General features: G+C 40.3%; 1 protein-coding gene across 2 annotated transcripts in view; it reads right to left on the bottom strand.

The window, feature by feature from the left end:
- The window catches only part of LOC124719078 (activin receptor type-2A), a 123,368-nt gene that overhangs the window by 71,715 nt on the left and 29,370 nt on the right, over nucleotides 1–22,283 (bottom strand). For both annotated transcript variants that reach the window (XM_047244759.1, XM_047244760.1), the window contains exon 3: nucleotides 5,573–5,738. In XM_047244759.1, coding sequence (XP_047100715.1) covers nucleotides 5,573–5,738 — 166 coding nt within the window. The remainder of the gene's footprint in view (nucleotides 1–5,572; nucleotides 5,739–22,283) is intronic.

The raw sequence follows: 22,283 nt of genomic DNA, 5'->3' as shown, positions 1-22,283 counted from the left end.
TAGTCTGTGGCCACGAGCTCGGCTCCAGTTCACCACCGGCAATGGAGGGTGAAGCTTTGACAATGCCAGCCACTCGTGCTGGCGAAACGTCAGAAAAATCATTAGATGAACGTCGGCCGAAGAACCCGAGACAGAAGCCAATAGGCAGTTTGTCAAATGCAAAATGGCCAGAACTAAAAGTGAAGTATTGAAATGGATTCAAAGACACAATCAATATGGCATTGGAATTAATACAAAAATGATCCCAATACACACTCATAAGCTAGTGCTACAGACTTTAAGGGTGGAGTTGGTTGGTGATAACAGGTTTATGAAGCATCATGGGCTTAAAATGCAAACCAGAACCAAAAAATCTCAGAAAATGCCACAAGAACATGAAGAGAAATCATAGTCTTTCCATTGCTTTATTATTCAACATCGAAAGAGAACCAGTGCGGAACTAAGCCAAATAGCGAATATGGACAAAAGTCCTCTGAGATTCGGTATGCCGAGTAACACAACTGTTGGCCTGAAAGGTGCTAAAACTGTAACTATAAAAACAAGTGGACATGAAAAAATGCACTACACTGTCATCCTTTCATGCTGTGCTGATGGTACTAAACTTCTGCCAGGTGTTGTTCACATACGTGACAAGGGTTGGATGGACAAGGCTGATATGAAATTATGGATTAACAGAGTGTGGGAGGGAAGAAAAGGTGCTTTATTGAAGAAGAGTTCGCTTCTCATGCTAGATCAGTTTAGTAGTCATTTGAGAAATTCTGTGAAAGAGAAATGGAGACAGGGAAATAAAGAGCTTGCTGTTATTCCAGGAGGACTTGCTTCACAATTGTATCCTCTTGATGTCTAGAAAAATACACCATTTAAAATGTATATGTGAGAGGAAGTATTTGTATGGAGTGTAGCCATGCATGGAAGTGAAACATGGATGATAACTAGTTTAGACAAGAAGAGAATAGATGCTTTCAAAATGGGGGCTACACAAGAATGCTGAAGATTAGATGGATAGATCACGTAACTAATGAGGAGATCATCATCATCATCATCATCATCATCATCATCATCATCTTGGACAGTTTTTAGCCTCTGGACAGGTCTGTTTGGAACATAAGTCTCTCCATCGTCTTTTGTCTTGCCACCATCTCTCTGTCTTCACCTTGGTCCAGTCCTCTCCTTTCTTGTAGATACATTCCTCCACTCCTTTCAGCCATCTGTCTCTTGGTCTCCCTCTTCGTCTCTGTCCTTCCAGTGTCATCTCGTGTATCCTCCTGGGTATCATCTTCTCCTCCATTCACTTGCCCGTGCCATCTCAGCCTTGATTTCTATATCTCCTCCTGTAACAGTTCCACCTTCATTAAATCTCTAATCCTCTCATTTCTTAACCTGTCTATCTTTGTTACTCCAAAACTGTTCCTCAAGAATTCCACCTCACTTGCTTGTACTTTGCTTCTCTCTCTTCCTTTCATAACCCAGGTTTCATTTGCATATGTCAGGATTAGGACAGAGTATGACCAGTATATAACCTATTTACTGATTTGGGGTACATCCTTGCTCCAGGCCAGGCTTCTGACACTCTTCCAAATGCTTCTGCTTTTCTCCCTCCCACCTGTTTATTTCTCTGTCATTTTTTCCATCTTCCTGTATCAGACTTCCTAGGTACTTGAAACTCTCTACTCTCCTCAATCATTCCTCACCAATTGTTCTTCCAATCGTTCCTCTCCCCTTCATTCTTGTTGTGATAATCATCTCACTCTGACTTGCACTATTCTTGTACTGTTCATTCCCATACGTCTAACTGCTCTTGTACTTCCTCCTCCTTATTCCCTCAAATCATCAGATCATCTGCAAACACCACAGCTTTCATCTTTCGTTTCGCCAATTACTTGTGCTACTGAACTCATTATATCATGCATCACTACAATGAAGAGTAATGGTGAAAGTGCACTTCCCTGCCTCAAGCCATTCTTCTGTTCAATCCAAGCTGATCTCTCCCCTTCCACTTTCACACAGCTCACACTTCCATGGTACATTTCCCTTATCTTCCAAATCATCTGATTTGCTACTCCTCTGCTCCCTACGTACACTACCATACGCTTTTTCGATGTCCAGAAAGGTCATTAGTAGATCTATTCCATACTCATAGTGTTATTCCTGCAGTTGTCATACAAAAAAAATTAGATCCACTGTGGACCTTCCTGTTCTAAAGCCGTGTTGCTCTTCTCCCATCTCTCCTCCTAATTTTTCCCAAATTCGTGCTTCCAAAATTTGCTCAAAGCTCTTTCTACAATGACACATCAGTGTTATCCCCCAATAGTTCTTGCACTCTTTTTTATTTCCATTCTTAAAGATCGGAACAATTATTCCCTTCTTCCAGTCTTCTGGGATCATCTTCTGTCCCCACACAATTTTCATTACTCGATATAGCCACTGTACCCCCACCTCGCCTGCTGCTCTCACCGTCTCTACACTTAACTCATCCAGACCCAATGACTTCCCTACCCTCATCTTGCCCAATGTCTCTTCCACTTGTCTTCATGTAAGGTCTTTTTCTTTTTACTGTTCCTCCTCTTTTTTCTCCTCAGAATGTTCATCCTCATCCAGGTCTCCATTCGGGTTCAGTTCTTTAAAATACTCCTTCCACATATTCTTGAATTCCTCCTTATTCTCTACATCTTGGCCACTTTTGTTCGCCATTTTTGTTGGTACTTTTGTTGAGGAGGTACTGGATAGAATTGGAGAGAACAGGGATCTGTGGCACAACTTGACTAGATGAAGCGATCGGTTGGTAGGACACATTCTGAGGTATCATGGGATCACCAATTTAGTATTGAAGGGAAGTGTGGAGGGTAAATATAGTACAGGGAGACCAAGAGATAAATACACTAGGCAGATTCAGAAGGATGTAAATTGCAGTAGTTATTTGGAGATGAAGAGGCTTGCACAGGATAGAGTAGTGTGGAGAGTTGCAGCAAACCAGTCTGGACTGAAGACAACAACAAGAACAACAACACAGAGAGAGAAATGGAACAAATGGATGATGGATGAAACCCAACATGAATTCACGCCAAAGGGAGTTTTAAAATGAACTACAATCAAACAAGTGCGTCATTGGATAAAACAGTCGTGGTCTAGAGTGTAAGAAGACATTACTGTCACATCTTTCAAGAAGTGTGGCATAAGTAACATTCTCGATGGCAGTGAACACCATCTTATATATGAGGAGGACAACAATGACAACATTGGATAAAACAGTCATGGTCTAGAGTGTGAAAAGACATTTCTGTTGCATCTTCCAAGAAGTGTGGTATAAGTCACGTTCTCGATGACAGTGAACACCATCTTATGTATGAAGATGACAACAATGACAACAAAGAAGAAGAAGAAAAGTTCAGATGATGATGTGCTGCGATTTTAAAGGTCAGTTCAGTTTTATAAACTATGAATTTTTTTTAGTTGGGTTTTGCAATGTAATAATGAAACTGGTAAAAATGTTATTAAAAATGCTTAAAAATTAAGGTGTGTCTTATACTCCATAAAATATGGTATGTGGTACTGGATGCCTATGTGCAGGTCAAGCAATTCTCATCAATTTCAGACTGGCGGTCTGTCAGCATGGAGTTGTTGCCTGATCCTAAAAGGTTAAAAAAAAAAAAAGGGGGGGTTCAAATGGCTCTGAGCACTATGGGACTCAACTTCTGAGGTCATCAGTCCCCTAGAACTTAGAACTACTTAAACCTAACTAACCTAAGGACATCACACACATCCATGGCCAAGGCAGGATTCGAAACTGCGACCGTAGCGGTTGCGCGGTTCCAGACTGTTGTGCCTAGAACCGCTCGGCCAACTCGGCCGGCTTTGCAACAGGTTCAGATAAAGACATCTCGCTGATACATTTGTTTGCATGGCCATCTTCTGCAGCAACTGTTAACATCTGTTACTATAGGTTATCCATCTTGAGCTGACTGCAAACTTGCAATCTTCCCTGCTGCAAGACACCATCACCATTGGAAAAAGAACTGAGTATGAACAGAAGCAAATAGTCTTCAATAATGTTCACATAGTCTGTGTGTGTCAAGATGTCTCCAACTATTGCCACAGGGCCCACGGAAGCCTAAATGAATGTCCCCCATAGCATAATATTGTCACCACTGGCTTGCATCCATGGCATGGTGCACGTTTTGAGCAGCTGTTCGACAGGATGACAATGTACCCAGACAGAACAGTGATTAAACACTTCTATTTACAAGGCTTAACACCGAAACAGTTCAAGGCAGGATTGGACAAAGTTGCACATCTGCTCCTGTGTTTACAACAGTTTACAACTGAGTAAATGAGTTTAAATGTGGCCATAAGTCCACAAAAGATGACAACTATTCAGATTGTCCAGTGGAAGTGATCAACCCCCAAACAATTGACAAAATAAATGATGTAGTTTCGAGTGATCGTTGAAACAAAATGTGCAAAACAACTGAGGCCTGAGGCATAGAGCAAGATAGAGTGTTTTCAATTTTGCACAAAAAATAATGTTTGGAAAATACCTCGGCAAGACAGGTCTGCATTTACTCTCACTGGAGAATAAATGCGACCGTACGGTCAATGCTGAGACTGTTTCGATACTTTTCTGTTGAAATCCTATCAGGTTTCTGCATTAATATGTAACTGTGGATGAAACGTGGATACAATACACTTCACTCCAGAGACTAAGGAACAATCAAAACAGTGGATTTATAAAGGCGAAGCTGGTGAAACTGGCTGAAAATGTGATGGCCACATTTTTTTGGGATGCACTTGGAATCATCTGTGTCAATTACTTGTAAAAGGGACAAACAATAACTGGAGAGCATTATGCGTCAGTGCACCAGTTAAGTGAAAAAAACCTTAAAAAACATCCTCGTTTGAGAAAGAAAAATATCCTCTTCCATCACAGCAGTGTATGGACGCACACCTATACAGCTTTGATGCCCAAAATTATGGAATTAAAGGTTCGAATCATTGCAACATCAACCATATCTGTAAGATTTGACCAACAGTGATATTATTTTAGTTTTCAAACTTTGTAAGAAGGGCTCAGCGGACAGCAATTCACACTGACCAAGGAGCCTCATACCCCCCACCTATTTTGCCGACCTCCTGAAATACTTTTCTTGGACAGCTTAAAAATGTTGGAGCAATGATTGGAAAAATGTATGGAGTTAAAAGCGGATTATATTGAAACATAAAAAAATAATTTCCCAAAAAGACTTGTTGTTCTCTCTTTTTCTAAGGACTTACTGAACGAGCCTTGTAAAGTGATGAATCCAGGAATATATTACAGCCTCCTACGTATCACTCCCGCGGGGACAGCAATGACAAGATTAGATTAGTTACAGTGTGCACAGAGGTATTTGGGCAGTCATATTTCCTACACTCAATACACGAATGGAGCAAAAAAACCTAACATGCTTTACAGTGGGATGTTCCCACCTGCAATGCAATGCGCATTGATTTGCAGAATATGGATCTAGACGCAGGTAAACTAAGCAGCATATTTAAGTTACGAATAAAAAGAATTTGTTGCAAAAGTTGTGTCACTCACGGGGGAAAGAAGTGGGCCGAGGTGGAGCAGGTTGCGGCTGCCAGCTGAAGTTGTGGTTGCAGAGGTCTCTCTCGCAGCAGCAGAAGAAGACATTGTGATTCGGGTTTTCGTTCTGCTCTACACACTCCGTCCGGTTCTGGCACTGTACATTGCTTAAGAAGCAGCCCTGTAATGGAAGCACAATGTGTGAGAGTGTGGCACATGTCAAAACATTTTCCTATAAGGATAGCTACAACAGCTTCAATCTTATGTACCAAATCACTACTGGTGTAGAAGAGCAGACAAATGCTGAGATTTAAAAATTGTTTTAACTTTTTATAATGTCGTTCAATAAAATCATCATCCATGTTACTAAGCAACTTTGCCAGAATCTGGTATCAGTTGCAGGTTGTCTATCTAACAACCTCCAGCATAACAAAAATTTGATTTTTAGTATTTCACATAATTATTGAGCAAATTTAAAATTAAGTGGTACTAAAGATTTAACACAATAAATCAAATATTAAAACTATGTGCACTATGAATGACTTACAATAAAGTTAAAACCCAATTTCAAATCTTTACGGAAATTTTTATAGCCGACTCCCCCTACACAATGATAAACAGAAAAAAGTTTATTGCTTACTATATTTTTGCAGCTCTTTAGTACCGACTCTATTTGCACCTCAGTTTGGAGCTAGTACCTACATACATCACTGAATGTTGCTGTCAAATTATATATTGTATGACATGTACTTGAGGAGATATTACACATCACTGAAGTGCAGGAAAAACTTTCTTCTGTTTAAAAGAGAATGCAAATCATCCAGACAATATTGATCTAGTGTGTCATAACGACAACACTTAGTAACTTTGTACAAATTTCAAACATAATTTCAAACATTTTGTGAACTTTCTCTTACTTAGATGTTAACATTGACTATTTAACACGTTAGTTTATTTGTTAAGTAATCGACATCTGAATCTGTTTTATACACAGGTGATCAATTGTTTAATGTATCTGTGGCTTACTAATATTATACTAATAGATCTGACCATAAAATCTGCCAAGGTAGCTTGCTGTCACAAATACAGGCTGGTACGAATATGCAGAGTGTAGATTTCACTCTGCTTATGCAACCTTGACCTCTACTTAGTGTTGCCTGCATTTATGTTTGACAATGCAACATGAACATTCTGTCACAGATTGCAGTATGTGCTTTCAGGCATAATTTTTACTGTTTCATCAATATGCAGATAGTTACTTGCAGACTTTATAGATTCTGTAATTACTTTCTGTCTCCGTTTTTATACACTGAGATGACTAAAATCAAGGGATAGCAAAATACACATATACAGATGGCAGCAGTATTGCATACACAAAGTAAAAAAGGGCAGTGAACTGGCGGAGCTGTCATTTGTCATGTGCAAAGGTTTTTGACAAGATTATGGCCACACAACAGGAATTAACAGACTCTGAATGTGGAATGGTAGTCAGAGATAGAAGCATGGGACATTCCAATTTGAAAATTCTTGGGGCAATCAATATTCTGAGATCCACAGTGTTAAGAGTGTGCCGAGTTTACCAAATTTCAGGCATTACCTATCACCACAGACAAAACAGTGGCCAACGGCCCTAACAACCGAGAGGTGCGACATTTTCTTAGAGTTGTCAGTGCTAACAGACAAGTAACACCGCATCATATAACTGCAGAAATTGATGTAGGATGTACAACAAATGTATCCGTTACGACAGTGCAGCAAAATTAGGCATTAATAGGCTGCAGCAGCTGATGACCATCACGAGTACATTTGCTAACAGCACATCGCCTGCATCACCTCTCTTGGACTTGCGACAATACGGGTTGGACCCTAGACAACTGGAAAACCGTGGCCTGTAAGATGAGTCACAATTTTTGTTGGTAAGAATCTGAGGGTAGTGTTCAAGTGTGGTGGAGACACCATGAAGCGACAGACCCAAGATATCACTAAGGCATTATGCAAGCTGGTGGTGACTCCTTAACGATGCGGGCTGTGTTGATGTTGAATGAATTGGGTCCTCTGGCCCAACTAAAAAAAACCACTGACTGGAAATGGTTACGTTCGGGTCCTTCGAGGTGATTTGCAGCCCTTCCTGGACGTCACGTTCCCAAACAACGGAATTTTTATGGATGATAATGCGCAACGTTACTGTGTGACAATTGTTCACAACTGGTTTGAAAAACATTCTGGACAATCTGAGCAAATGGTTTGTCCACCCAGATCACCCAACACGAATCCCACTGAACATTTATGGGACAAAATCAGGTCAGTTCATGCGCACACTAAACAACTTATGCATTATGAAATGTTTTGTATTTGTGTTGTAAGGAAAAAAGAAGATAATCAATCAGTCACCCATTTTCATTGGCAATACACAATTTTACAAACTCTATCTTTTTTTTAATTGCAAAAAGATAAGACTATACACACAGCGAGGGAATTATACTTCGCTTGTGACAACTGAACTCCACTTAATACCCACAGATAAAGGGGTCATAGAAAACAGTACACTGCATAAGATAGAAAGATAAGAATTATCTCACTGTCAATTGGGTAGACCGAGAGCAAGCCCAGTTTGACAAGTATAGGGGCAGGGTACCATGCATCGCTGTTTTCAAGCAACCACCTAAATACACTGCTATTTCCAGGCAACTACCCATGCAATCAACAAAACCTGAATCAGGAAAGCCCAAGGGTTATGCAAAATCTCTTCAGGTTTTAATAACAGTAGAATATCTTATTTTATGTTATAAACTGGAAATCGAGTGATAATTATAACTTGTTTTTATAATGATACTTGGGAACAAAACAGGAAAAAATGTAGATGGTTGAAACTATAAAGTAATTGGCACCTTCTCCAAGGTGGGAAGTAAGGACAATGTGACTACAAATTTTGGTGTGATATGCATTAGGAGATGACATGACATGTTACAAATCACAGAAGGGAGATTAAAGTTTAGCTTCACATTGATGATGAGGTCATGAAGGACTGAGCACAAGAGCACAAGCTCAACTTGGGAAAGGGCAGGGAAAAAAAATGACCATCCTGTTTTAAAGGAACTGTCACAGAATTTGCCTCAACCTTGCTCTTCTGTTCACTTTTACTGCACAAATACACTGTTCAGGTCAATATGACCTGACATTAAAATACTGCCAAAAAATTCTAGTAACATACGTTTTTTGTGCAGCTGTTGGCACTGTTATATTCCAATACACTGTTGAAAATAATAACATTCTACCTACTTCCAAATACCATGCATTGCAGAAAGTTTAACAGAACATCATTTTTTTTTTTCTTTAGTGGATTTCTTATCAAATCGCAGAAGACACAAATACCTTACAAAATTTTTCACTGGACATGGTTGCTCGAAATGTGATCCACTCAGTATCCTAATCCCACAAACTTTTTGCAGATTCCTCATGTGATCAATATACACTAGCAAGGAATAAGAGTGCAACATACGAGCGGCATTCAATAAGTAATGCAACACATTTTTCCTGAAAGTAGGTTGATTTTATTTGTGGTTACAATACACCATATTACTCCCCACACTACTGGCTATAAAACAACTGTTTTTCAACCTAAATATCCGTTCAATGCTGCAGGCTTATGTTACCTTACTGGGAGAGCCTGTATGCCCGCACGGTACCACTCAACTACTCGATGTCGGAGGCAACGACTTGCTGCATCATACAAATACTGCTTCCTGTAGAGTGCATACTTCATTGGGCCAAACACGTGGAGGTCAGAGGATGTGAGACCCAGTCTGTGGGGTGGATGAGGAAGCACAGTCCAATGAAGTTTTGTGAGCTCCTCTCAGGTGCTTGGACTTTTGTGAGGCCTTGCATTGCCATGGACAAGGAGAAGTTCATTTTCATTTTTGTGACAATAAACATGCTGAAGTCATTTCTTCAATTTCCTGAGGGTAGCATTATACACTTCACAGTTGATCATAGCACCATCAGGAAGGACATCAAACAGAAAAACCTGTTCAGCATCCCAGAACACCGTTGCCATGACTTTACCGGCTTGTGATGTGGCTTTGAACTACTACTTTGGAGAAGGAGTGGTGTGGTGCCACACCGTGGATTGCCGTTTTGTTTCCAGTTCAAAGTGATGAACGCATATTTCATCACCTGTGGTAATGTTCGACAAAAAATTGTCACGATCAGCCTCGAAACGCGTGAGCAATTTCACACAGACGGTTCTTTTTTGCTCTTTATGGTCTTCTGTTAGGCAGCGAGAAATACCGTATTTACTCGAATCTAAGCCGCACATGCAACATTAGACCCAACATCAAGGAAAAAAAAAAATTCCCGAATCTAAGCCGCACCTGAAATTTGAGACTCGAAATTCAAGGGAGAGAAAAGTTTTAGGCCGCACCTCCAACTCGAAACAAAGTTGGTCCATTGTAATGTGAGACACAATTTAGGTCGAATGAATGCTGATACAGCTACAGTAGTTTGGTTCGAGTCGTAAGCTTAGAAGTTAAGCTTTACCGGGTAGCCACTGCTATGCGTCAGGCCTGTATTTATACGGGTACCCTTCCTTTTTCATGCGCTTCGCCTGTTTTGAATCGATTGCTTATTTTTCTTTGATCTGATAAGTGCTTTTCTCTTTGTTATAGGTCTCTACGTCACTCTAAGCTGAAAATGTGTTGCTGTACTGTGTCATGCATTGTTTGTCGCATTCTGATAATGTGTGTTTACGACCTGTCGCCGATCACGGCACGGGTTGCTTTTGTGTGCGCTACCGCTGCTTACGATAAAAAAAAAGAGAGGAATAGTCTCATTAGCGAAACAATGGCAAGAGACTGCTATTTGTTGTTACTTACACTGCTGCTTTCTTTGATAATGATCAACAAGAACCAAATAATAGACTGCGTATGATAGATGTTCTGAACGAGAGTTTATCTAAAATTTTTCGCCATTTGAAAATCTTTGCAGATGCCTCTTTTGTACATTACATTCTGCACAGAAATTAGGGTCATCTTAGATTTAAAAATCTAGTCAATTGCCGTGCTTCATTTCTGACTGTATCACTATTAGGCATAAGAATATAAACGTGACATGATATGTATATTCTTCCGTGTTTGCTGTTGTCTCGCACTAGTTTCGAAGTTTATTAGGCAGACAGGATTTGAATGAGATAGCAGCAAACACGAAAGAATACATGGCAAAATGTTTATATTCGTATTATTCTTATGGTGAAGAGAATACTGCATGTGATTCTCAATTCATAAAAGTTCCTATTTGCAACCATCTCTTCTCACAGGTAGGAAAAAATTCAGAACGTAGAGTTGGCCATATTGACAAACATTCCAAACAGTCTTGCCAGTCGGATTTTCATAGTACATTGAAATGCTGCTACATTCAAAGATGAACAATACGGAATTTGTATGTACTTCGTTGGATAATATATGAAAATGCAGTGGTCGAAACTTGGGGCGGAGAAAAAACCTCGTCTTCCACCTTTTTTTAAATTTATTTACTGACTCAGAGGTTTTGGCGCCAGTATTTATCTTTGTGCCTGCAAAGTGTGCCTGTGTAGCGTTACATATATTCGACGGCAGAAGTTAGTTGTGGCGGCACCTACCAACATTTTTCAGAACTTGCGCTTATTTTGCACTCGATTCTAAGCCGCAGGCGGTTTTTTGGATCACAAAAACCGGAAAAAAAGTGCGGCTTAGATTCGAGTAAATACGGTATAGCTGGCACACACCTTTGGTTACCCCAACTGGTTGGTGAGAGTGTCAGCACTACCAACAGGGATGCCCTGTGAGTTGTTTGTTTGTGATCTGTTGATCACCTCGAATTAGTGTGTCTGCTGTGTGCAAACATTGCAAGAGTCACCACTGTGTGTGGCTGGACAGCACAAGAAAGGTTGGACAAGTTTGTGTGACCTCATTGCAATGATGATGGATGCCTCGTTCAATGACTCACTGTGCTTCCGTTCACCGACAGGTCACTGCAGACCTTTTGCAAGCACCTATAAATATCTATGATGCTCTGGTTTTCCGACAAAAGAAATTCAAAGACAGATCTCTGCTTGGAATGCATCTCTGTTACAGTCTGAAGGCTGCATATAGCACCACCACCCAAGAGAACTTCATGAAACTATAGGGGCTGAAGTGGGAATATTCCACGATGTCCCACAACAAATTCCTCATATTACCAATCGAAATTGTCCAAGAAAAAAAAGTGTTGCATTACTTATTGAATGGTCCTCATAGGGCGAAGAACAGAATCATCAATGTTTGTTCATTGTTGACCATAAACTTGCTATCCTTCAATAGCTGATATCTTTATTACTTCGTTTCAACGATCTGAACAAGATACTAATAGAAATGAATTTTTACGTATCTTATTCTGTTGTTTGTGTACCTGGTAACCCCGGGAGTACTCTTGATGACATTCTAAGCTGACAGGCAACCATGTTGTAGCAGTCAGTGCAACTGCCATTCTATATTCCCATTTTTAGGAAAAAGAAAGACTGTCGGCATACACTATTATGCACAGGCTGTGGACTGTCGTTACTGTCCTTAGGTAACTTGGTTTCAGATGCATTACTGACATCATCTTCAAACTCAGAAAGTGTCCCTTCATCTGCTGAGAAATTTACTAGTCCTCCATTTCAACATCACTCAATATTCTAATTACCATGGTATCATGAATCAAACTGAGATTCAAATAACTGAAAAGTGCTAAACTATTTCTTGGAAAAAGTAAGGAAAACCCCATTGTTGTAACGGTACAGGTATTGTTGACTGTTCAGAGTAAGTTGGTACAACGAAGATCATTATCATCAGAAAACATAACAGAAAACAATAAAATATTTGACATCAGAGTAACCACGTGTGTGTCAGGTCATTACAACCCGAATGTTACATATGTCAATATTAAAGTTTTTGACAGAACTACTACAAATATTTTAAAACATTTTTATGCACATATATTGCATGCAAAGCCACTGAGTTTCTTAATGAGATTTCAAAACTTAAATAGTGAGAAATGAAATTTCAGCAATTTAGGAAAAGCTCGGAAATATGCATCATCTGGACCTACCGATACCTGATGCAGAATTCGTTCTGTGTGAAATAATATAAACACAAACAGGGACAGGAACAGAACAGAATATTGGCTCTTCTTCTTCTTCTTTTGTCTACATTAGTTTTTGGGATGTGGGTTGTTGTGACAGACTAATCTGTATAGCCCATCTGCAAACTGAAGAGCAAGCAAACGATTCTCCATCCTACCTACCCGACTCGTCACAAGTGGCACCTACAGGCTGTTTCACAAGCTTGTATTGACCTATTTGCAGCATACCTTTAGCATCAGTGGCGATGCAGTGTGCATATGTGCCCAGGAAGCGTTTAGTTGCCACTAAATGCATTAACACGATTTATGGGATACAGAACATAGTTACTTGAATAACTAATGCAAGACATGTACACGATCAGAATCTATGTAAATTACAGCACATTGCACTGCAATGCCAGACAGGAAATAGATTCTTGCTCTATATGTAGTGCAGTTCAAGTGTTTTTCCAGGAAAGCCATCCCCCTCAACAAACACTGCCTGCTCTTCAGTATACAGGCAGACTAGAGAATAGGTTGAAAGTGGCAGTTTGGTTGCAAATTTGTGAAGCCGATGAATATAAGTAAGTATTGATTGTGGTTAGAATGTTTAATAGTGGATATTGGATGTATACTGAGATAGGCAGCACGAATTGTCATAAATTTGTCTGACCCATGGGAGAATGTCACAGAGATGCTGAAAAAACTGAATTAGCAGACACTGGAATATGGGCACAAACTGTTCTGAAAAAGCCTACATACAAAGTTTCACAAATTGGCACTAAATGATGACTGTAGACATATACTACAAACCCCTACATATCATTCCCGTACGACAAGATTACCGTCTGCCATGCACTTCAAAGTGGTTTGCAGGGTATGGATGTGGATGAAAATACATATGGTCTGAAGGCGATAGTTTAGTTGTGAGTTGTTGGGCAATACTGAAGATTTCAGTTAATCTGGAAAGGCCATATCTGGATGGCTGGACAGCAACTGAAGTACCATCCTCCCAAATACGAGCCCAGTGTTTTACCACTGCACTATCTTGCTCGGTAAGAGGGTCTTAGAAGTGTAGACTCAATTGCTTGCAATGTACAAGGCTAGCTGACTGCATGAGAATATCTTCAGTAGTTGTTTGTAGATGTATATTAAACTGCCTATATCTGCTAATTCAATACAAGCTGGTACACGAGATGTTGAGCCATTTGATATATTTTAGGGTCAGTATCCTTAAGTGACATATTTGTAAACCCCGGTCGTATAAGTAATGGCTCCTGGAGAGTTTGCCTGAGATCAGCTCAGATCAGTCAATTAACACAGCAGACAAGGAATGGCTGACTGCTCAACAGGAGGCCCAGGTAGTTCTTTTATATGGAGAAACAAAGGGTGAAATTACTACACAGGGATTTTTCCATCAACATTTTAACACATCGTGGGCTCCCACTAAAAACATGACCTACAGGTTGCATTGGGAATCTAAAATTAATTGAATGTTTGGAAGGGCCAAATATGTCTCAAATTTGATCATTTGAAAATGTGGAAGCTGAGAGAGTGGCAAGGCAGCTCCGAGAAGTCACCTTCAGTACAAAACGTCAGTGCTCTATACTCTTCTTGATCAGCAGAAAGGAAACAGGCATATGTTTGCTAATTGGTTAACACGGAGGGATGGGGGAAGAATTCCTCAATAAGGCATACATTCGTATTAATGGCATGATCAGTAAGCAAAATGTGAGGTTTTGGGCAGCTGAATGTCAAGTGACATTTCATAAAAGGGACAATTATGGTCAAAAAGTGTCTGTCTGGGCTGCCATATCAAGCCACAATTAACTGGACCTTTCTTTTTCCAACAAAACATCCAATTCTGAATGGCACATGGGCATGTCACAAAAGCAGTTCCTTCCTGCATTTTACACCACTCCACTTCCAATGCACATGCAGTGGTTTATGCAGGACGAAGCTCGCCCACACAAAGCCAATGTCGTTCTCGACACTCCGTACAGAACGTTTGGTGAAAAGAGTGTTGCCCCACAGCCTTCCTCAGTGTCTTCAATGTGTTCAAATTTGGTTACCTCACAGGTCCGACATCAATCTGTGTTTATTTTTTGTGGGGATATTTGAAAGAACAAATCTTCCGTCAGCATCCTCATGATCTAGTGAAATTTAGTGTGTATGTTACGGAAGTGAAGCTCTGTGACAGCAAGTAGTGCGGAGTGTCAGTGTTTGTCCTGAACAGCTACAGCAGCAAAGTGGTGGCCACAAATAACATGTTCTCCATCCACATCAATTCTCGATGAAAGATATAACTGCCATTTGACAGCAGGACAGGTTTTATTTCACAATCTGGATTTCGACCTTAGGCCATTGTTGGAAAAATTCCACAACCATACTCGGTCATGCTAACTGCCAGTAAATTAACATATTACGCAAATTATTTTTGACAAAATTCATTTATGTAACCGAAGGCACATGTTTTAACTATGACTTGGGTTCTACTTGAGTCTAATGATTTATAATACTTGTAACACTTGATAATGGCCTAAGGCCAAAATCTAGATTGTGAAATAAAACCAGTTCTAAAGTCATACGGAGGTTACATCTTTTGAAAGATTTTATATGACTGTGGTTCCATACAAAGGTAAAATCATTAATTCTCGACAAGTTTGTGATTCTAAGTTTGTGTAGCTCGTAATGTTGTGTGTATTCAAATAAATATTATTATAAATGGATCAACACCACCTGCACTGTCCTGTTGCAGTTCATGATGCAAATATCTTCAGAAACTTTATACTGTAGAACTATGAGTGGAAACTAGTGTAATTTATTTTTCAATGTAATATAGAAAATTACTTCGAATTTACGCTAAGACAAGTATCTCTACTGTATGAAGGATGTTCTGGAATATCTGTTAATTTACCAAACTCTGGGCGACCAAGTGGAACCACTGAGAGGGACGACGGTCTTGTTCAGCATAGGGCTCTGGAACATTGTACTCTGTCTGCAGCAGCAACTCGAGCAGCAGATGGCACCACAGTGACACAATGAACTGGTACAAATCAGTTACTTCAATGACAGCTCTGAGCCATATACCCTGTAGCGTGCATTCCACGGACCCCAAACCGCCGCCATTTGCAACTCCTGTGGTGTCAAGTGAGAGCTCATCGGAGGGCAGAGTAGAGGTCTATTGTGTTTTCTGATGAAAGCTGTTTCTACCCCGGTGCCAGTGATGGTCACGTGTGTGTTAGGAATAGGTCAGGTGCGCCCCTGCAACGTAGCCTGCAGCCTAGAAACACTGGACCTACGTGGTGTAATATGGTCGAGTGCACGATTTCGTGTGACAACAGGAACACTCTCATGGTTATCTCACACACCCCGCCTGCAAATTTGTACATAAATCTGGTGATTTGACATGTTGCGCTGCCACGAATGGAAAGCATTCTGAAGGGTCTTTTCTAAAAGGACAATGCCCCCCATATACTGCTGTTGTAAACCAACATGCTCTACAGCGTGTCAGCTTATTGCCTCGACCTGCTCGATCATCAGATTTGTCTCCACGTAAGGGACACCATCGGACGACAACGCAGTCTCATCCACATCCAGCATCGACCATCCCTGTATCGACGAACCGAGTGGACCAGACATGGAACTCCTTCCTTCAAACTGACATCTAACCAGTACAACATAATGCATGCACGATTGTATGCTTGCAATCAATATTCTGATGGTTACACTGGCTATTAATGTACCAGCATTTCTCAGCTTACATTAACCTGTGGATCTTGGAACATTAATCACTTAAATACATTACCTAGACAAATGTATTCCCAAAATTTAATTATTCTGCATTAATTTTATCATGGTGTTCAGATTTTTCTGCCGTAGATTCCTTCTTGTAAAAACAGATTTTTGTTTGAAAAAATGTTTTTATGAGTTTTTTCCGATCAGTACTTACTTTCCAGACATGCCCTGTAGAATCTAAATTTCACCATCGACACAACTGCTGCTTTAGTTCATAATGCAGCCACCGTGTTTTATTTTATGTAAGCCAAATACACTAGTGTGGAAAACATGGAACAAACAGATCATTCTGTTGACATGTGAAGGACAGCCATGAAGTTTTAATTACCATGTCATATACTTAAAATTGAGTAATTAGTTTTTTTGTCTGTTTCTAGGAACATATACAGCCCTGGTACACTTCAATATGCCGCAGTACTGTAGCTCACCACTAGTGGAGCCAAAGCAAAATGGTATAGTCTGTAGTTTTCATTTTTTATATGTTGTTGTTGTTGTTGTTGTCTTCAGTCCTGAGACTGGTTTGATGCAGCTCCCCATGTTACTCTATCCTGTGCAAGCTGCTTCATCTCCCAGTACCTACTGCAATCTAAATCCTTCTGAATCTGGTTGGTGTATTCATCTCTTGGTCTCCCTCTACAATTTTTACCCTCAATGCTGCCCTCCAGTACTAAATTGGTTATCCCTTGATGCCTCAGAACATGTCCTACCAACCGATCCCTTCTTCTGGTCAAGTTGTGCCACAAACTTCTCTTCTCCCCAATTCTATTCAATACCTCCTCATTAGTTACGTGATCTACCCATCTAATCTTCAGCATTCTTCTGTAGCACCACATTTCGAAAGCTTCTATTCCCTTCTTGTCTAAACTATTTATCGTCCATGTTTCACTTCCATACATGGCTACACTCCATACAAATACTTTCAAAAACGGCTTCCTGACACTTAAATCTATACTCGATGTTAACAAATTTCTCTTCTTCAGAAACGATTTCCTTGCCATTGCCAGTCTACATTTTATATCCTCTCTACTTCGACCATCATCAGTTATTTTGCTCCCCAAATAGTAAAACTCCTTTACTACTTTAAATGTCTCATTTCCTAATCTAATTCCCTCAACATCACCCAACTTAATTTGACTACATTCCATTATCCTTGTTTTGCTTTTGTTGAGTTCATCTTCTATCCTCCCTTCAAGACACTATCCATTCCTTTCAAGTCCTTTGCTGTCTCTGACAGAATTACAATGTCATCGGCAAACCTCAAAGTTTTTATTTCTTCTCCATGGATTTTAATACCTACTCCGAATTTTTCTTTTGTCTCCTTCACTGCTTGCTCAATATACAGACTGAATAACATCGGGGAGAGGCTACAACCCCGCCTCACTCCCTTCCCAACCACTGCTTTCCTTTCCATGTCCCTCGACTCCTATAGCTGCCATCTGGTTTCTGTACAAATTGTAAATAGCCTTTCACTCCCTGTATTTTACCCCTGCCACCCTCAGAATTTGAAAGAGAGTATTCCAGTCAACATTGTCAAAAGCTTTCTCTATTAAGTCTACAAGTGCTATACCGTATTTACTCGAATCTAAGCCGCATTTTTTTCTCGGTTTTTTGTAATCCAAAAACCGTATGCGGCTTAGAATCGAGTGCAAAGCAAGCGGAAGTTCTGAAAAATGTTGGTAGGTGCCGCCACAACTAACTTCTACCGTCGAATATATGTAGTGCTACAATGGCATGCTTTGTAGGCACAAAGATAAATGCTGGCACCAAAACCTCTACGTCAGTAAATAAATTAAAAAAAAAGGGTGGAAGACGAGCTTTTTCCCTCCGCCCCGAGTTTCGACCACTGCATTTTGGTACATTATCCAACGAAGTAAATACAAATTCCGTATTGTTCATCTTCGAATGTAGCAGTATTTCAATGTACTACGAAAATCCGACTGGCAAGACTGTTTGGGATGTTTGTCAATATGGCTAACTCTAAATTTTTTCCTTCCTGTGAGAAGAGATGGTTGCTAATAGGAACTTTTATGAATTGTGAATCACATGCAGTATTCTCTTCACCATAAGAATAATACGAATATAAACACTTTGCCATGTATTCTTTCGTGTTTGCTGCTTTCTCATTTAAATCCTGTCTGCCTAATAAACTACGAAACTAGAGTGAGACAACAGCAAACGCGGAAGAATATACATATCATGTCATGTTTATATTCGTATTATTCTTATGCCTAATAGTGATACAGTCAGAAATGAAGCACGGCAATTGACTAGATTTTTAAATCTAAGATGACTCTAATTTCTGTGCAGAATGTAATGAACTAAAGAGGCGCCTGCAACGATTTTCAATTGGAGAAAAATTTTCTCTAAACTTTCGTTCAGAACATCATCTACCATACACAGTCTATTATTTGGTTCTTGTTGATCATTATCAAAGAAAGCAGTAGTGTAAGTAACAACAAATAGCAGTCTCTTGCCATTGTTTCGCTAATGAGACAATTCCTCTCTTTTCTTTTTTTTTAATTGTAAGCGGCGGTAGCGCGCACAAAAGCAAGCCGTGCCGCGAGCGGCGACAGGCCATAAACACACAGTATCAGAATGCGACAAACAATGCACGGCACAGTACAGTAATGCATTTTCAGCTTAGAGTGACGTAGACACCTACAACAAAGAATACGGCCCTTATCAGATCAAAGAAAAATAAGCACTCAATTCAAACCAGACGAAGTACGTGAAAAAGGAAGGGTACCCGCATAAATATGGACGGAGTGCCTGATGCATAGCAATGGCTACCTGGTGAACCTTAACTGCTAAGCTTACGACTCGAACCAAACTACTGTAGCTGTATCGTCATTCATTCGACCTATTGTCTCTCATATTACAATAGACCAACTTTGTTTCAATTTGGGGACGGCCTAAAACTTTCCTCTCCCCTTGAAATTCGAGTCTTAAATTTCAGGTGCGGCTTAGATTCGGGAAAATTTTTTTTCCTTGATTTCGAGTCTCATTTTTCAGGTGCGGCTTAGATTCGAGTAAATACAGAAAACGTAGGTTTGCCTTTCCTTAATCTAGCTTCTAAGATAAGTCGTAGGGTCAGTATTGCCTCACGTGTTCCAATATTTCTACGGAATCCAAAGCGATCTTCTATACTAGACATGGAATTACTCACCAAAAATCATTACTGAGTTCGTGGATGTGTATGGCAACAGTGCACCAACATATGATATGTTGGTTAGGTGGCACTTAAATTTCCACTCTGAATCACGAAGAACGAAGTGACAGATTGTCTCTCTGTGAAAAACTGTGGAAGACTGCCATACCACATTGGAGGAGATGGAGGAAAAAGTGAAAATCCATTACGAATCAGTTTTTGATTCCATTAGTTATGAATCAGTTTTCGATACCTCGCACATCCTGAACATGACTGTCAAGGCTCACAACTCCCCAGAAGATTGCTAGGTCCACACTTAAGTTGGACATGACAGAGTACAATAACATCAAAACTATACCTACAGTTTTAAAAAAAGGTTTTTAACAGCATTTTATTCGAGTATAGATGAGCACAAGGTGGATCTAAGTAACAGGACAGTGTCAGCAGCTCTGTTACCTCCCATCACCTTACCGTTAAAATCCACCAACGAGCCATTTCTTGGCATACTATGCAGAGCTGTGGGTGGTCAAGAAGGCACTGGAGCAGATGAGATTTTGTGGTCGAGGGAATGACTTTCTCGGTGCCGTACATGCAATTCAGCAAATGCAACCAGGAGATGGGGTAGTTTAGATGGTACAGGACACTACACTCTTCTCGCTAAGGCGGAAGAAAGTGGCCTTTCGCTGGGCACCTGGACACTCTGGAATCGAGGGTAACAAGGAAGCTCAATGAATAGCTATAGCAGTCTGCCAGGGAAACACTGTAGCTCAGCACAGCATTCACCCGAGGCTGCTGTGTCATGGCTGATACATTAGTAGGAAAGACAGTGGCTGGAAACATCCCAACAGACAAGCTCCAGTCAGTCGACCCAACTATTCAATCTTGGCGCACTTCCTTTCGAACTCAAAGTAGATGAAAACTGGTCCTCAGTTGCCTTCGTATCGGACACTGCCCAATGACACTGCTTATCTCTCACAGTACAAAGAGTGTCACCTTATGGCAGTGTTTGAGGTGTAATAATTGCAATGCGTCACAATTTAGTGCTGTGCATTTTGTATGCTGACAGGAGGGACTTACCCTTAATTTTATGCAATGAGGAGACAATAGCAAGAAAATTGTTGAAATTCTGTGTGGCATCAGGGCTTCTGTCCAATTTAATCGGATTAATATTTTAACATATTTTTGAGTGACTGATGCATCCCATTCGGTCTGCATTCAACCAGCCATCCTTATGCCATCCACTGTTTCATTAATACTATTAACATATGACAGTGATATGAACAGATATACCACAGAATGTATGTTAAATTTTTTATGGCTGTTGTTGGAATCACACGGCCTTTGCTTTTTGTTTAAACAAGAGTGACTAATCGTACAAAAGTATTTCAATATTGAGAAAGGAAGCTGATGACCAAGCTGTTTAGCAACCAACAATTTTAAATTCACCCATCTGTGTTCATGACCAACTAAAAATCGTGCCAAACTGAGGTAGCAGCAGAAATGTTGCAGGTGGCTCAGGTCAATTCAAATTCTTTGGCCACCTGATAATCACCACTATTCTAACACAAAGCAGTAAAGCAAGCAGTAAAAATGTCAGCCCACTACAAGTGAAAAAAGTTAATACATGAAATATATTCACATTTGCGAATATTAATAACAATCAGTTGTATAATGGAATGAAAACAATGAAGATTTATGCTGGACAGGGACTCAAACTAAGATTTCCCACTTATCTCGAGGAGATTCCAGACCGGCACAAATTTTCATTGTCGTCATTCCATTATACAGCAAATGGTTGCTCATATTTGCAGATATGAATACATTTCATGCATTTCATAACAGTTATAGTCACTGCAGTGTCAGTTTCTTTGGACAAGCATGCATGTCCAGAGGAACTTCGCATCGTACTTCTGATGGCTCTGGGCACTATGGGGCTTAACTTCTGGGGTCATCAGTCCCCTAGAAGTTAGAACTACTTAAACCTAACTAACCTAAGGACATCACACACATCCACGCCCGAGGCAGGATTCGAACCTGCGACCGTGGCGGTCACGCGGTTCCAGACTGAAGCGCCTAGAACCGCAAGGCCACACTGGCCGGCGTACTTCTGAACAGCACAGATACTACAACGTTTTATCATGTTGTACCACATCGAAAAAAAGTTAAGCCCCAACCATCATCTGACAAGGTGATGCCGAGTGTTTTTTGGCTTCGAGGGCATGTGTTTGCTCCACGGCAGAGTTCCAGCTCATTCTGCAGAGACAGACACAAACACCCATGTTGCTTCTTTACCCTCTCAAATTTACCTCATCCGAGATTCTCCTGACGTGGCAGCGAATTACTTCTTTCTCTTTCCTTGGATGAAAAAAATGTTGTAATAGCCATTTTCATTTTCAGAGTGATGAGGAGGTGGTTTTTGGCACAAAACATTTCTCGATCAGCAAAATATGAACCTCAGTAACTGAGGTTTCTGCCAAGTCACCCACATCGGAAAAAAATGTGTTGCACTTATATATGTAGAACAGGACTAACACCATCACCAATTTTCAGGATCTCAGCTGGAATGTTCTGAGGTGGTAATCAAAGCTTTATGGTTACCCTTCATATATCTTCTGGTAAACCTTCCGGGATGTAAGGTCGTGGTCCATGAAACTCTTCAGCTCCTAA

Source organism: Schistocerca piceifrons, chromosome 10, assembly GCF_021461385.2.
Source record: "Schistocerca piceifrons isolate TAMUIC-IGC-003096 chromosome 10, iqSchPice1.1, whole genome shotgun sequence".
NCBI lineage: Eukaryota > Metazoa > Arthropoda > Insecta > Orthoptera > Acrididae > Schistocerca > Schistocerca piceifrons.
Note: the sequence above shows the minus strand (reverse complement) of the source record. Positions and strands in the feature narration are given on the sequence as shown.